This window comes from Anneissia japonica, unplaced genomic scaffold, assembly GCF_011630105.1.
Source record: "Anneissia japonica isolate Jap-2015-1 unplaced genomic scaffold, ASM1163010v1 scaffold1792_len1028045_cov167, whole genome shotgun sequence".
Taxonomy (NCBI): Eukaryota; Metazoa; Echinodermata; class Crinoidea; order Comatulida; family Comatulidae; genus Anneissia; species Anneissia japonica.
The window spans coordinates 334,611-351,989 of record NW_022742319.1 but is presented as its reverse complement, the minus strand read 5'-3'; the positions used below and the strand labels follow the sequence as shown (position 1 = coordinate 351,989).

Genomic DNA, 17,379 nt, shown 5'->3' with positions numbered 1-17,379 from the left:
GGCAGGGGGAAAACTGCCCCTCCCCTGACGGCTTTTACCGGGCTGAACAAGCCGTCGTACCGGTCTGGGTAATAAGAGAAAAGAGGGAGAGAAAGAGAAAGAAGAAGAAAAGAGAATGAAGAAAAAAAGAAAAGGAAAGAAAAAAAAAAGAGAAGAGAAAAATAAAAACAAGAATAAAAATGAAGATATCATAATGACCAGACTCACAACAACCTGCAACCCCTTCTCCACTTCAAAAACTGTCATAACTCCTTTGATCTATGCTGCCCGATGGCGTAACCACTGGGGGACAAGGGGAAAATATCTATCTTTGACAAATCTTCCCCACCCCTTTATAAATGCCCTTTCCATCCCCTGATGTGCCTAAAAACCTCAAATTTCGCGCGCGCGCATTTCTCGTTAACATGGGCCAATTTCCTCTAAAAATTTCACATTTTAGGGAGTTTTGATCAATTCCAACGAAATTAGAATTAAAAACACCAGGGGACATAAGGGGAAAATATTCATCTTCGGAAAATCTTTCCCCACCCATTGACAAATGCATCCCCTGAAAGTGCCTAAAATTCTCAAATTCTTTGAGCGCATTTCTTGTTACGGTAGACCAATTTCCTCTATTAATTGCACATTTAGGGAGATTGGTACCAGATAAAATAATTTTGTTATCAACATTAATACATTATGCTAATTTTCATCTTTGTAAGCGCATAAGACAGTGCAAATTATTTCTGTGACAGTCTTTTGAAGTGTGTAAAGCTCAATTTAATCCCATACATAGTCAAAATATTGGGGGGGGGATGATACAATGGACCATTCCCCCTTGTCAAATATTGGGGGGTGATATATCCCCATCCTCCCCCCCCCCCGGGATCTACGTCTATGCAGTCCATCATAATGCAAATGACTGTATAAAAGTACTGTAGTGAAGAAATATCAGTATACTCTATTGTAAAAGAGATTGTTGATTTAACATTTTTAACAAGTTTTCTCTTCAAGTATTTTCTAAAATTGTTTCTGTCATAAAAAGCTCGTAAATTGAAGTGTAACTTCCAACGGGGCGGCAGAACGTTTTTGAAAGTGGGGGGGGGGAGGAAGCATTTCATAAGGTCCAGTACGCGAGCGAAGCGAGCATCTAGGCGGGGGGGGGGCGAAGCACTTTGGAAGCTTCTGATATTTTATGAAGTTTGGTGAATTTTTTAAGTTATTTTATAGGCATCAAAGTACTGTAATATGACTTCATATTTGTTGTAATTTCCAGTGGCGGATCCAGGAATTCGAATTAGAAGGGCCCAGGTAGGGAACTTTCACAAATAGAAGATGTACCTCAGCGCCACCATGGTTGGGGATGAGGTAAAAACATTTTGTGATTATGGCACCTCTAGATGGCCGAAAATTGCACTTTCAGACATAAATTTGAATATAATTATCTTTATAGGCCTATCTACACTTTTTTATTGAACAATTTGAAGGTGGGGGGGGGGGGGGTAGCTGTGTCCCCTTAAATCCGCCACTGGGTAGGCCTACTTCGAATTAGAAGGGCCTTTCACAGATAGAAGATCCACACTACCTCAGCCCTACCATTGTTGGGGCTGAGGTAAGAACATTTTGTGATTGTGGCACCTCTAGATGGCCGAAAATTGCACTTCCAGACATAAAATTTGAATATAATTATCTTTTCATCTACACTTTTTTTATTGAACAATTTGAGGTGGGGGGTGGGTAGCTGTGTCCCCTTAAATCCGCCACTGGGTAGGCCTACTTCAGCAGAAGGAGAATCTATACCACCGCAGCCCCGCGATGGTTGGGGCTGAGGTAAAGAAAATATGTGATTATGGCACCTCTAGATGGCCGGAAATTACACTCTCAGGCTTAAAATTTGAATATAATTTTCCTTATATCTCCATTAAAAAAAAATTTACAATTTAGCCACCCCCCACCCCTCCCCATCTGCACTACAGATTTCCGAACAAAGTCAAAGTCGAGATTACTTCCACGATTTAAATGAATTATTTATCATATGGGGGTTATCCTTGATATGGGTATCCCCAGATTAAACCTTCGCTTTTCCCCCGATGGATAAAAATTACTTCTATAGTACTACTATATTTATAGTAGTATATACTACTATATTTCGGGCTACTTCTATAGTAGCCCGAAATGATACTCCAACTGTGGCAGGTTCAGTAAGTCGAAATAGAGGGGACCCAGGACCCAGTGGGATGGTCTTGCACAAATAGAATCCTCAGCTTCACAACTATTGGGGCTGAGATAAGAAAAAATATGATTATAGCACCTATGGCCGGAAATGGCACTCTCAGATTAAAAGTTGAATACAATTTTGTTTGTTTTCTCCATTTATATTATAATTTTGAAAAAAAAAATAGGAGGTTGGGGGCCCGTGCTGCCTGGGTTCCCCTTCCTAAATGTTATACAGAAAAAGTAAATGAGGACTAGGCCTAGGTAGGCCTACATCGCGACGATTGTTTAATATTTTGCAAATATGCTCGAGCGCTATATTCTATTTAAAAATACCAATCAAACAGTAAATCTAGAGTATCAATATTTTAACTATCAACAGTTTGACATGGATTCAGTAGGCCTAGATACAAGGATGGTGAACGTAACGTGTACGCCTGTCACTCACGATCAGGTATAGCCTAGCCCTATATTGCCTAGTACCGTACTGTTGGAAGGCTCCGAGCCCGGCCTGTCTGGGTTCCCCCTTGAATCTGCCACTGTTCAATATAACACTGGACTCCCCCTTGAATCTGCCACTGTTCAATATAACACTTGACATAGCCTATCATTTTGTTTTACAAGTGAATAATTCCTAATTTTATTCGAAAGATTTTTTTTAATCAATACATTTTTTGCAACCTATAACACATTAATTACAGTGTACTGTAAATTCTGTATTTAACCTTCAGAGAACTTTACTTAAAAAATGACTTAATTATGTATCTTATTGTTTTCGTTTAGATGGAGTTTAAATGTGGTTATATTACGCTAGTTTGAAGGTTTATCCTTAGCTAATCAGTTACACTTATTATACTTCTTCGTAGTTAGCTTGAAGAAAACTAGAGCGTAATAATAATAATAATAATAATAATAATAATAATAATAATAATAATAATAATAATAATAATAATAATAATAATAATGCAGCGTTCGTAAAATGTTTGTCACTGGTGCTGGGATCACAAAAGTGGGGGCCAGACCCCAGTAGAAAAAGTGGGTGGGCCAATGGCCCCCTGGCCCCTTGGCAACTTTATTTGTTTGGCTGCTTTAGGACGTTTACTTTTTAAATACAAAACGTTCCTAATGCAAACAGATGGTCAATGCAAACCTTTTCTGTACTAAGGACAATATTTTCAAAATGCTCTTCAATACCATTTATTTATGCTAAAATTATTATTATAATTCCATAAATCGTATGCTTTTGTATATTAATAAAAATATGTGCATCATCTTCAACAACGATACACCTTGAACATGCGTTATCATTGATAATTCTCCATGTATATGTAATTCTTTTCCAGTAATGTTATACAATATTTTATGTTTGAGCTTGTTAAATAGTTTCCATTTCCGTGATCAGGAACCCACAATCTCTTTCTGTATTAAAATAGATTTGCACCTTTATTTAGCACTTTATAGGCTCTAAACATTTCTTTAATATAAAACAGTTATATTTTGTTCGTTTCATTAATATAACTGTTTACCACGGAGTTTGTGGAGCCCTGGTGCTGATTGTTATTGGGGGCCCTAACAAGCCAGGCTTGGAGGTGCATTTTGCGAGTGAAACGTAAAAATGAAACTTAGGTTTGGGGGGGGGGGGTGGCTAGTACCCTGCGGGGGTTAGCGAAGTCCCGGAAGCTCTGACAAATTAGAATTTGGAGCACCTTATAAATGGATTTCTATTCCATTAAAATTTTTATTCATCTGGGTGTTGTTAGGGACCTAAAATCCTTTCGTCCTTTACATCTCTATTCCTACAGATAACATATTGTTTATAAAGGATCCATCTCCTATCACAGGAGCTGATAATTTCCAACAAACTTCGTACCACAGTTATTAAAGTGCTTGAAGAGCTTGCAAATAATATGCAATGCATTCTATAGCTAGTTTTACTGAATTAAGAGGTTACGGTACGTTAAGTTTGAGTGCGGAGCTAACAAACAGACACTGGGAGCCTGGGCCCCGTAGGGTCTCGGTCGGGGTCCAGGGTGTCAAGGTGTGGGCCCCGCGCTCAGAGCTGTTAACTCCGTTGTCGGAGAACATAGAATGGTCCAAGACTGATGAAATCTTTCACATAATTTTATGACAAAACCAACGTAGATTACATAGGCCAACTTTCGAAACTGGTATAGGCCTACAGTAGGCCTATGTACTCTATGTAATGTATATTTATACAGAGAATATCATATATACAGAGAAACGTACAAAAACATGATAAGGAATATGACAGGCCAAAACATTTCCAAACCACTGTCGGTAAATCAAAATAGAGCACCCTTGTTTCACGCGCGACATCGATCAATTGCGGTTCGCAAGACAAACCGCAACATAAACAAAAAACTGCAGCATCGTTGGTTTTGACTAGGGCACAGATTTGTTTCGAAAGGTGAGGGGGACCTTTCGTGAGCCCACACCCTGAGGTGGGAACATTTTAGGAAATGTAGCTCTAGATGACCGGAAATGACACTTTTATATAGTAAAATTATAGTAAAAATATCGTCATCACATCACCTTTAGGCCTATATGGTAAAAATGAAGCGCCAACAAATTTCTCATGTTTTACCAGCTAATTTCGGCAACCAATTAATATGTGTGATGTACTATAGAAAATAAATATTAAAAACATTGTCTTTGAGGTACTTAATTTAATAGGCCTACCTACTTTAAAGCCATTAGTCCACACAAGGGCTGAGGTGGGGACATTTGGGGAAATAGCCTACCTCTAGATTACGGGAAATGACACTCATCATCATCGATCAAATAATTCGCTGTGATGTTCCACTGAAAATAAAACTCAATTGTCTTTGATGTATATTTAATTTACTTTACCATGTGCCGAAAAACAATCTAATTATTATAGTATTTTTACACACTTTTCTCATACTTCTTAAATTACAATAAAGGCACGCGCACAAGAGTCGTGTATTATATGTAATTCAGATGTTTGTGGGCAGAGATAGAGTACCGGTTGTATGCAAACTTTCCTTAAAAAATTGTGTCATTTATGCAGTTCATTTCAACAATTTTCAGGCATCTTCTTGACTTATGAAATTATTACATTGTGGACGAAAAGTGAGGGACCATCCCCGCCACCTTAACAGTATTTGGGGACGTGTCCCCCTGTCCCTCCTTGATCATGGGTTTAGGGAAAGGCATCCCCTTCCATTTGAGATTTTTTGGAATTAGTACACGGCTAGACGCTCTTGGATTACATCTGAAAAGAAGTTAAGCTTAAAATAGAAGTTGTATGTTTTACGATATGGAGTAGCCTATAGACATGTAACATGTACTGTATACATGAGAAGCACGCACACGCAAGACGAGTGACTGTATTTTTTTGTTCGATGTCACCGAAGGGGGGTGGCTAGCCACCCTACTCTCTCCCCACCTCCCCCCGCCCTTAGATCCGCCACTGAACTGTCGGGGCCCCATTAAATGAAATTATAGGCCTAGTTTACATTTATTATGTTTTAAAACGGTTTCAGGGATTGTTTGTTGATACAGGTACACAAGCAAAAATATTTTAATTAAAAATTTTAATTGGCTTTATTAATAAATCCAATTTTGAGATTCAATGTAGGCCTATGTTTAATTTAAGCACCCGAACTATGTAGACCTACACTAATATGTAGACCTTACTAATCAATTTTTTGTAACTTGTTATTGAAATTAGTAGGGCCTTCAAGGAAATACTGTAATCTCTAATGACTCAAGTTACTGCACCACTTTTTATAGTTTTAATACAACCAATTTCTTAAAATTTTAAATACATTTTCCCCTGAATTTGTGATAAATCGTTATCACGCATAGACTTAAATGCGTGACAAATTTAGGATCACGCATGTGTTTCTGCAAAATGCGTGCTTCATCCAAAATCACTTTGAAATGCAGGACCGTCCCTCACGAGGCGAGACGGTTGGTAACTATGATTATATGTATTATATTATTGTTATTGTATAGGCCAAATATTTGTTAAGCACAGATACCCTTTTTTCATACTAAAATTACATCTATTACCACTCTTTTAATTATTACTATAATAATAATAATTATTATTATTATTGTTATTATTATTATTATTATTTTATTATTAGTGTAATATTTGTATATTATTGTTATCATTGCTATTAACGTATTATTAATATAAATATTATAATCATTAATATTATTATCATTAGTCTTAATATTATTTTTATAATTATACTGTAATGTATTACAATGTTGCTATTATTAGGAAGCATGACTATATATCGTAAAAATACACATACAGGTCAATATATCCATAATGATAACTTTGCCCCTTGGAACCATAAGATTTCTTGAATTCGTAGTTTAGTTTTAAGAGCCTACAAACTGTGTACTCCCGATAAACTTCAATCAGTACTTTCTAACATTTTAAAATTTATGTCATGGAATGGGTACCCTTTAAAAGTTGTTAACCATGTACTCAATAAATTAAATGAACCTAAATGTATACATAGACTCACTGATGATAGCTTTTGGATTTGATTGCATTACCTAGGAAAGGCAGGTGAATCCATTTTACGTAGATGCTTAAACAAAGTAAAGAAACACTTAGTTAAGGAGGAAAATTCATAACATTATGGCAGTACAAAAAATGTCTCTCATTTTATATCTACTAAAGATCAAACCCCTAAGGAATATAGGAACACTGTTGTTTATTATTTTAAATGTCCAGGTCGTAATAAGGATTATTAGTGATGATCATATTTATAAAAAAAATGAATTGTAAAATATTACAGTTTAAATGGAACTACTAGCTAGACTATGCCTAGGCCTAACACTGCTCGGAACTGATCCGAATCACGCCTGGGCCCATAACCTGTTACGTTCATATTTTCTGTTGGGTTGTTTTCTAGAATGACGGATGTTTTCAGAAACACACTGAATCATACACAGTTATCAATAGTCAACTATAACTTTATTCAATCACACGTGTATAATATCAAGTCGTCGTACATCAATCCAAAGAAAAAAAATATTCGCACTCATGTCACCAAGTGACCTTATCAAAGTTAAAACATGCTGTGCGCGAATTTCTTTATCGTAGGTAAGTTAAGCAAAAATGTATGAATTATTTATTAGAGCGGCTGCAGGCATTACTAGCGCATGCGCAATCTGGCTTCGTTGAAACCTACTACAGTATACTTTGCTGCAGTCTTAACCGACCGCAACCAAAAAAAAACAAAAAAACAAAAAAACAAAACAGGCTTGTGATAACTGCTTACATGTCTCTTCCTTTATCGTGCCTCAATAAAGAGATGGTTTTATATAAACAGACACACCGCTCAAAAACGAAAACGCTTACACTGCATTGCATGATATTGTCATTTAATCAATGACGAAAATAAAGTTTAGAAATCTATAGTTCAGCACTACGCTAACATAAAATCAACTAAAATGCTGACCCTACAATAAATTACGAAAGTATAATACATACTCCAAGTATTGAAATACACGCCATCGTGTTGGGATTCAATATTTCGACATTAATTATGTCATCATCAGGAAACAAAGTACTGTATGCAAAAATACATAAGTATCAATTCAAACTTTATAACGAATTATTTTGGAACATCAAATAGTAACAATTGCACAGTATATATGACAATGTGTGAAGGCTGGGTGCCAGAAAGGCCAGACTCATGACAATGGGAGCACCCAGAAAGGGAGTTACAGACTCTATTTAGTTTTGTTCTGTATTTTTTTTCATTTTGAATTAGGTGACTGTACCCGTAGCCGCCCGCGACGTGTTCCATGCCTGGTGATCCTTTATTTTTTTGTATATGAATAATAACTTTTTTTTAAAACATTAATGTAATCATTAGACTACACAATATTTTAAAAACAAATTAATACATATCATAAGAATAATAATAAGTTTAGATTGCTTTGGCCTTCAAAAAATGCTGTACTAAATACTCTGTTGACATAGTGTAGTGTAATAGGCTAGGGAGGCAGAGCAGGACCAAGCTAGATGTAGTATACAATATGGCCTATGCTAGGCCCCATTTATTTGTCCTGTTGTTTATTGTATTCTAATGTAAGTTTGCTTAGTATTTATTACAGCATAAACCACGGAGGTATTACAGCAAACATCACCACCCCACACAGAGTGAATCCCATGGAGCGATAATCCAACTTTCGTTCACTGTGACGTGAAAAAGCTACAGCGAGCAAGCCCAGCGAAAACAGATTGCGCATGCGCTAGTATTGCCTGCAGCCATTCTAAATGAATAATTCTTTATTTTTGGCTCAACTTACCTACGATAAAAAAATTTGCCTCCCGCGCATAACAAAGATGGTACTTGTAAGACATTTGGTGCGTAATAACAAAAGAGGGCGCTATATAGAATATCAGAAATGTTATAGAGTACCATATATCTATAAGACACAGTCGTGTCGTCACAACGCCAGGTGGCGTTCTCTGTCGTCAATAGACGTTGGTTACCTATCTATACGCCTAAATGACTTCATAGGCTTTCTGGAATAGGCATTTTAAAATGTAATATTTTACCATCAAAATGTACTAAAAACAAATGCTCGCATTATATTAGTTATCGGTCACACATTTGATCATCAATTAAAATTTACAAAGAAAAAGTAAGATACAATCATCTTTAATAATTACGTTAGAAATTGGGATCAATGGTTTGTCAGTGCAGAAAATGGCACCCGGTTGAACTCCTTTTGCAACGATAGCAACAGAGTAGTATCACGCGGTATCGTGACGTAATACTGTAGTACTCTATATGGTTATGAGAACACATTTCTGTTGCATATGTGCTCTCATAACCGTATGTAGTACTCTATATGGTTATGAGAACACATCCAACAGAAAGACGTTCTTTTTTTTCGTATAGTTAACTCAATAGTTCAATGTAATTCGTTCAAAAAACACATTCAATAATAATTTTAAGCTATACTTGCTGTTATATTTAAATTTGAATTATTATTAAACCGAAATTTTATGAAAAAAGAGGAAGTGTTCAAGCTTCCACAGAGCATGCGCAATGAGTAATAAAATTACGAAATTATCAAATCAACTAATCAGCGGGCCGTTCTCATAGTCAGTGTCAAGGAGAACTTGGGTTTGTATATATGAAAGAACCTGGTTTTAATTAGTGAAAATAAAGTCTACCAACCATAGTCGAGCTTATATAATTAGCTTTATAATGATATTAAACACGATATGACTGGCTTTAAAACGTGGTGGGTAATAAGGATGATTTCGCGAGTGTTTTATAATGTAAACAAAATGTAATTTTTCATACTTCCTGGTTAAAGCGGCTCTCTAAAATGATTTTGGGCATCTTAAGATAAATAATAATAATAATTTAAAAAAACTGTTGCGTGAATTCAATTATATAATATTTAAACAGTCTACATGATTCTGTTGAAAACTCGATTTGTGAAAATATTGACCTGTGCTATTGTTTTGGCCTATAATGTATCTCAAAACGGCCAACGCGACTTCCGACTGTTTCCCCTTGTCACCGGCACAATTGCTCTCCTTATTATTGCGAGAGCAATACGTGATGGACTGCACTTTCATTGACTTCATCACCTGTTTGTAGTTCAATCTCCTCAAAATCTTTATTGCTATGTACTGCAGAGCTTTCATTGGCTTGTGTCAAGTGGTCAACAATTCCTGCACCAATTGAATCGCCCTCAACATTGACCACTGTTCGAAGACGATCCCTGAGTAATTAATATTTGTGAATAATGAATGTAATTATTGTTAAAGATTTCAATTTTCAAAACTTCATTAACAGTGTTTCAATACAACTGATCTCTGATGTAAAAATACGGGGCCATACAGAACTACAGGTAGCACTATAACAATGCCAAAGACTAATCCAAATCCCTTACATAAAGTAAATGGACTAAACCATACTTACACAATGAAATCAACAGCCAAAATCAGAGCAATGCCGTTGGTCGGTAGGTTAACAGCTGTGAGAACAGTCACCATGGTCACCAAACCGGCATCAGGAATCCCGGCAGCTCCAATACTGGTAAACGTAGACGTCAGACTGATGGTGATTACTTGTCCAACATTTAGTGGAATACCATTCATTTGTGCGATGAAAATTGCAGCAACTGCCTCATACAGCGCCGTACCGTCCATATTGACGGTTGCGCCAATGGGAAGCATGAAGCGAGTTATTTGTTTGTTGATGCTGTTCTTGTCTTCGAGACATCGTATTGTTACAGGCAACGTTGCAGAACTGTGTAAAAAGAGTAACAATATTTTATGTGGATATATATAGATCACATTGCTTCAGTCTACCCAGTTGTATAAGTGGGTAACAGAAAATTGCTGGGAGTAAGCTACGATGAACTAGTGTCCCACCCAGGGGGAGTATTACACTCTTCTTTGCTTCACACTACAGAAACTGGGGGTAAACCCCAGCCCTCTGAGCCCTGGTGGCTCGACAGGAATTAATTTTTTTTATATGGACAAATTTGTTTCTCTTTTTTTGATATATATATAAGTGCAGTTACTTACAAATGCACATTAATTACGCAAAGGTTTTCATCAGATTTTAAGCAAAGAACGTTACCTTGATGCTGTTCCGAGAGCTGTTACAAAAGCTGAAGAAACGTTTATAAGGAATCTGTAAGGATTTTTCCGTGTGAATGCAAAGTACAATAGAGGTAGAATTATGAATCCGTGTATGGCTAGGCCAGTTACAACTGTTGCTATGTATGCTGCAAGTTTTGTGAACATCTCTTCCCAGTCTTTAACTTCAATCATACTTCCTGTTATTAAGAAAAAGATGCCAATTGGAGCATACCTAAAGTTGGAAATAAAAGTGAAAGAGTAAAGGTGATTAAAATGGCAAAATAGTATAATGACAATAATGATGAGTTGATGATGATGGTGATGATGACGATAATGGTAATGTGATAATTATATCATGGTGATGGTGATGACGACACGATGAGAGTGTAGATGTTCATTGGAAGAAAGAGTAAAAGATTTAAAGGGATTAACATGACAAAATAGTAAATTCACTACAATGATGAGTTGATGATGATGGTGATGATTACGATAAGATTATGTGATAATTATAATATCATATTATGGTGATGGTGATGGCGACAAGAGGTTGTTGACGATGTGAGTGACGATTTTCATTTTTTTTTAATTTCTTAATTCTGCAACAAAAAACAATATACAGAATCTAAACAAATACATAAAAGTCGAAGAGAAGCAAAAGCATAAAAAAACGCTGTCACCGGTAAGGTGTGCTTCTCCAGTTGATGATAATAATCATACACTGATTCCATGTGTCGTGCCACAAGAGGTTCGTTATAAAGCCTGGCGCACACTGCGATGATTTGACAACGAATCCATCTGTGCTCAATGCAATGCCAATCTGCTGACTGTCAGTGACAGTCTCATTGGATTATTGTTTAAAAACAATCTGCATCATCCATGTTTCTGGATTTACTTTTTCTGCCGACATAAAGGCATTTTTTAGAGGATCAATTTGCAGGCGCTTCACATGGAATACAGAACTGATGTTTGACCAAATAAAACACAGTAAATTGTTTATTTAAAAGTCCAGAGTTATACTCTGTGTGATTGTTGTTAACATGGTAACATACCACATAATCACCGTCACTAATTTCATAATTGCTTCATTCGTGGCACTGAAAAACTGTATAACCACACGTCCATCTTCTCCAACACGTGCAACAGATACACCAAATGCAATGGCAAAGACCACTATCCCTAAGACGTTTATACTGTCAGACATAACACCTACATAAACAGTTGTTACTGTGGCGTTAGAGCGGTGGAAAATGACATAATCCATTCCAGTAGTTACGATTATTGCCATCATCTCGGAAAGTTTATGAATCTCTTTTGCAAGAGATGCGATTTGGTTAAGCTCATCTAAATCACCGGTTAAAGGTGCAGCGCTAAGTGTTGAAAGTTCAACCATAATGGTGTTCATTCTCTTTAAAATGTAATTCATCTCTGTCACGATCTCATAACTGTTCAATTTTTTTGTGTCCATTGAATACAGTACATCTACAGTCATGCGCATTAGACTCATTGTTATGTCATTTAGGTTTAGAGTGCTCTTGATGTCTAGGATGTGCATTGACGTCACCGTCATATTCATCATGATAGTCATGATTGAATTTATTTCAACGAAGGAGGAGTTTGTATCGCTTTTTCTGATAGCGTCAATCAACTCTCCACTGAGATCATTCATATCTATCATGATCTGGTTGATCTTGTTGTAGTCGATCATAAAAAACATTTGGTTGATTCCACTGAGTGCTGAACTCATAGCAAGAGCAGCTTCTTCCACGGTTTCTGCAGAGGCAGCCGACATGCCAACCAATCTAACCATCTCGCACGTAGTTGATGTCAACATCGTTGATAAGCTAGTTGTTTCATTGCTCAGCATATCCATCTCAGACTCGCTCACAGGATCAGTTGTCAGTCTATCTACCTGAATCTGCAGCAATGAACTCTTTGCTGACGTATGGCTAATTAGTAACTTCAGTGCGGTTGTTGATGGGGACAGGTCTTTCTGAACGTTGTCTATCATCACTAAACTCGAGTCGACCTCTTGTAGAAATAGTGCCATATCACTTTTTACTTCAGAATTAGACAGACGACTGCTATTGAACAGTACCATCTTGTTGCCAAGAATTAACAAACTGCCATTGATGGCGACGAGTGAAGATGCAATAGAAACACCAGAATTGAGCATCACGTTTGAGAGATCTTCAGAGCTTAATACTTCTATTGGTTCTTCTTGAACATCAGTTTTGTACTTGAAATAACCAAGAGATATGGATTAACATATTGATAATATTCATGCTTATATATTTTGGCGCATTTTGCCTGCACAGACTTCTATAATGCGCTTCCTAATATTATTCACTTATTGGATCCCCTGGGCGTTAAATCAATAACATGGTTTAAATCTTACCTTGCAAATATGGTGCAAAAAGTATCGTTCTCTGAACATAATGATATATCATATGGGATACCCCAAGGTAGTATTCTTTGTGTGTTATATAAATGATTTGCCTGCCTCATTGCAGTTTAATCCAATATGATAATGATAGAGCACTTTATTATTCAGATCATGATCCTACGCGGGTGAAACAGTCTTAACTAGAAACATTAACAATTGAAACGAATGGCTTGTCGATAACAATCTTTCTCTGCATATGGGAAATACAGAATTAATTCTTTGCGGTTTGAATAAAATGCTTAATAATGTTAAAAATTTCAAAATTTCATGTTTAGGTCAAAATATACAAACTACAGTCTGTCACTTACATGGGAGTTGAAATTTACTGTTATTTAAACAACGAAGTAATCGTCGAAAACCTTCTTTAAAAAGTTAAAATGTATACGCTTAAAGTTTAAGTATCGTCAAGCATAAACTCTTCACAAAAACACCAAAAAATCATAATAATCTGTTCATCATTGGTTTTTAGCATTATTGAATATTGCATTTCTTTTTGGTGTAATGGTTTAACGAGTTTAAATTGTACTAAACTTCAAAGAGTGCACAACATAATAATAATAATAATAATAATAATAATAATAATAATAATAATAATAATAATAATAATAATAATAATAATGTCATTTTGTTAGGCGCACGTATCCATCCCTAGTAGGGGTGCTAAAGTTATTAGGTTTATTTTAAACAAGGTCCCTATTATCCTATTTTAAAATCAGATTTTAAATCACTTCGCTTATTAAATATTAAGCAACGCGCCACACAGCTCCAACTAAATATCACTTTTAACATTTTTAAAGACCTACAGTATTATTAAAACGTAAATTGTTTCTTTTTGTTAATCAGACCGTTAATTGTTTTTCATTAATTCGTTCTTGCCTTTTAAAAGTATTTAAAAAATATAATTGATTGTTCTATTTAAAATACTGTTAAAAATTGTTAATGCTTATTTTTGACATTCCTTACCTGTTTTAATATGTTTGTTGTGGACCTTGTCGGAAACAAACTTTACAGTTTAATGGGTTATCCAGGTTTTCTCTTATTGTATCTTGTATAATTTATAGTGTTTTTATTTGTTTTAAATAACTTGTTTTACTATCGATTTTATGTTATATACAGAGAAATCAGATAAATTAAATTCAATTCTGCCTGGAGGACTTATGCTATTATTGCATGTTCAGTGCATTTGCATTTGACCCACCAGGTACCAACTCATGGTTTAATCTAGCTAAACTTACTGTAATAGTAATTTAGCAAAATGATAAGAATATATTATTAGCCAATAACGTTTTGATTTTCGTGTATGGAACAATCATTGAATGGAGGCGAAATGTGTTCGCATTTCCCTTATGATGTACGTCTTCCCTGAACGTTTCTGTAATTCGTAGGAGTTTTTGTGATTATTGTTTTCATGATTTCGTGTTTTCATGATTGTTGCTCTGTAAACTCGCAGTATTGCCTTTGGGTTTGGTGTGAGGTGTTTGTACCAAATAAATAAATCATCAACAATTTGATTTAAAAGAAAATCTGAAATAAAAGTGAATGAATATCAAGAAATAACCAAGCCATTTTTTATAATTTTTTTTTGTTTTTGTTTTTCAAAACTATGAATCTATAAAAGGGCATTTTACAGTAACAGGTAACTCTTATATTCACCATCCATTTTGTCATTATAAAGATACCAGTAAATAGAATAACTCACAGATCTGAAAGTGGCTTCTACCAAGTTTGACGGGAACATGCTCCTATAAAACAAGTAAAATATCAGTAGTTAATGCATTTATTCATACATGAAATGTGGTTTTGTTAGGCTAATACTCTAGTTGAATTTGATTAAAGCTAGCATTCGATATTAAAACTTACAAAACAATGTTTTTAGCCAAATCAGAGGCATAAATAACATTGTTTTTGCATTATTTGTGCATGCATTTGAACTAACAGGCAGAAAGTAAAGACTTGTTTTACTACACAGTACGAAGTTTGTAAATTAGTGTTAATTGAATCGACTGGATAATCTCATTGCATAGTTATTTTAATGAGAAATTCAGTGATTTAATTTAATGTATTTCCCCACAGATTTTAAAACCTTAACCCTACGTCATTATAAATCTGACATACTTTTTACATTATATTTATAGTTTCAGTAATGTACACATAAGGTTGAATTTTTTAAAGTGTTGTGAATCACATACACCTTTGTTTAGGTCTAAAAAATTGTTATTGTTAACCACCCTGCAACAAAACAAAACAAAAACCCTTCGTATGATTAAAAGGTAAGAGTCAGTAAATATTGATGATCTCAAAGAAAGAAAATAAAAAAAGGAATGAAAAAAAAAGAATAAAAGGTAAGTAAGGAAATACGACTAAGGAAATAAATATTTAACAATTTTTTTTTTAAAGTAAATACAATTCTGTATTTTCAAATTATTTATTTATTAACATTATATACTTATTTTTTATTGTTGTTATTCATTATTGTTAGTCATTATTTTTGTTGTTGAAATTTTAATAATTTTTGCCACACCATGCTGTAAAGCGCATAAAGGTATTTGACATTATGCGCAATATAAATTAACAATTGTTATTATTATTATTATTATTATTATTATTATTATTATTATTATCTCCATATCATTGTAAAAGTATTTATGAAGCTACTGTCATCATATGTTATCATCCGTAAGATACGATGAATGGATGTTTGGTGATTTTCGTCGTAAATGAGGTTATTGCCATTTAAAGTATTGCCGTTAATCAGTAAAATCATTGAAAGAGCTGTTTATGAACAATTGCATGGTTATCTTATGACTAATAACTTTTTAAACAATGCTCAATCAGGTTTATGTAAAAACCATTCTACTGCTACAACATTTATTGATGTTTCCGATTACATTTTAGATAATATTAATGAAGGTAGAGTGACTGCTGCTATATTTGTTGACTAAAAAAACGCTTTTGACACGGTGAATCACCAACTACTCATTAACAAGTTGCACCAATTTGGTCTTTATTCTATGTCTTTAAAATGGTTTAAATCTTATTTATCTTGTAGATCACAAATAGTCCAAATCAACTCAACACGCTCAGATGCTATGGACATTGATATTGGAATATCCCAGGGTTCAATACTAGGGCCTTTACTTTTCAATATCTATGTGAACTCCCTCCCTGATATAATTAAAGGTAAATGCGTAATGTACGCAGATGACACAACAATTCTCTGCAGCTCCTCTAATCCCACTGAACTTCAAAATGAACTTCAAGCAAACCTTAATTATATTAGTCAGTGGTTCAATAAAAATAAATTGACTTTAAATATACAAAAACTAAATTTATGATATTTGGAACATCCCATGCGCTTCCTAAATTTTCTAATATTTCTCTTATCCATGGGAACATTAACATTGAAAAAGTAGATTGTTTTAAACATCTTGGCGTGTACTTTGACTCCAATTTAACTTGGGCTACACATATGGAAAATATTTCTTCAAAAGTTTCTAAAAGAATTGGTGTCATTCGCCGTGTCAAATAGTTCCTACCTTTCAACACAACTAAAATGTTAGAATATGCACTTGTAATGCCTTTATTTCATTATTGTAGTTGCATTCACTACAACTAATCTTTTAAATGAACTCCAAATTCTCCAGAATAGGTTAGGAAAAATTATTCTTTCAGTCATCAAGGATTTAATGGATGATTTAGGATGGAATAGGTTAAATGATAGGTGGAAGGAACACCTATTTTTACTCACTTTCAAGTGCCTGAAAGGAATTGCCCCATCCTACCTATGTAACAAATTCATTTTTTAATCAAAATAGCCACTCTCAGTGCACTAGGAATAAATATAACAACACCTTGATGGAGATAAAATGGAAACTCACTCAAGGCAAGAGAACATTCTTATACCGTGCAACTAAGGCTTGGAACGAACTTCCAAACCAAATTAAAATAGAATTAAATGAAAAATTTCAAAACTTTGATCAAAACAGAAAACTAATTATATCTTTCTGACCACCCAAGATGTGTATAAGAGACAGGTTCAATACTAAGGCCTTTACTTTTCAATATCTATGTGAACTCCCTCCCTGATATAATTCAAGGTAAATGCGTAATG

General features: G+C 34.8%; 1 protein-coding gene across 1 annotated transcript in view; it reads right to left on the bottom strand.

Annotated features, from left to right (window-relative positions):
- Positions 1 to 9,401: 9,401 nt before the first annotated feature.
- The window catches only part of LOC117119109 (excitatory amino acid transporter 3-like), a 20,231-nt gene continuing 12,253 nt past the window's right edge, over positions 9,402 to 17,379 (bottom strand). The window contains exons 2-6 of the mRNA XM_033263923.1: positions 14,968 to 15,010; positions 11,875 to 13,061; positions 10,824 to 11,057; positions 10,158 to 10,487; positions 9,402 to 9,957 (exon numbers count right to left, since the gene is read on the bottom strand). Of these exons, the coding sequence (XP_033119814.1) occupies positions 9,774 to 9,957; positions 10,158 to 10,487; positions 10,824 to 11,057; positions 11,875 to 13,061; positions 14,968 to 15,010 (1,978 nt within the window). The 3' untranslated portion in view covers positions 9,402 to 9,773. The remainder of the gene's footprint in view (positions 9,958 to 10,157; positions 10,488 to 10,823; positions 11,058 to 11,874; positions 13,062 to 14,967; positions 15,011 to 17,379) is intronic.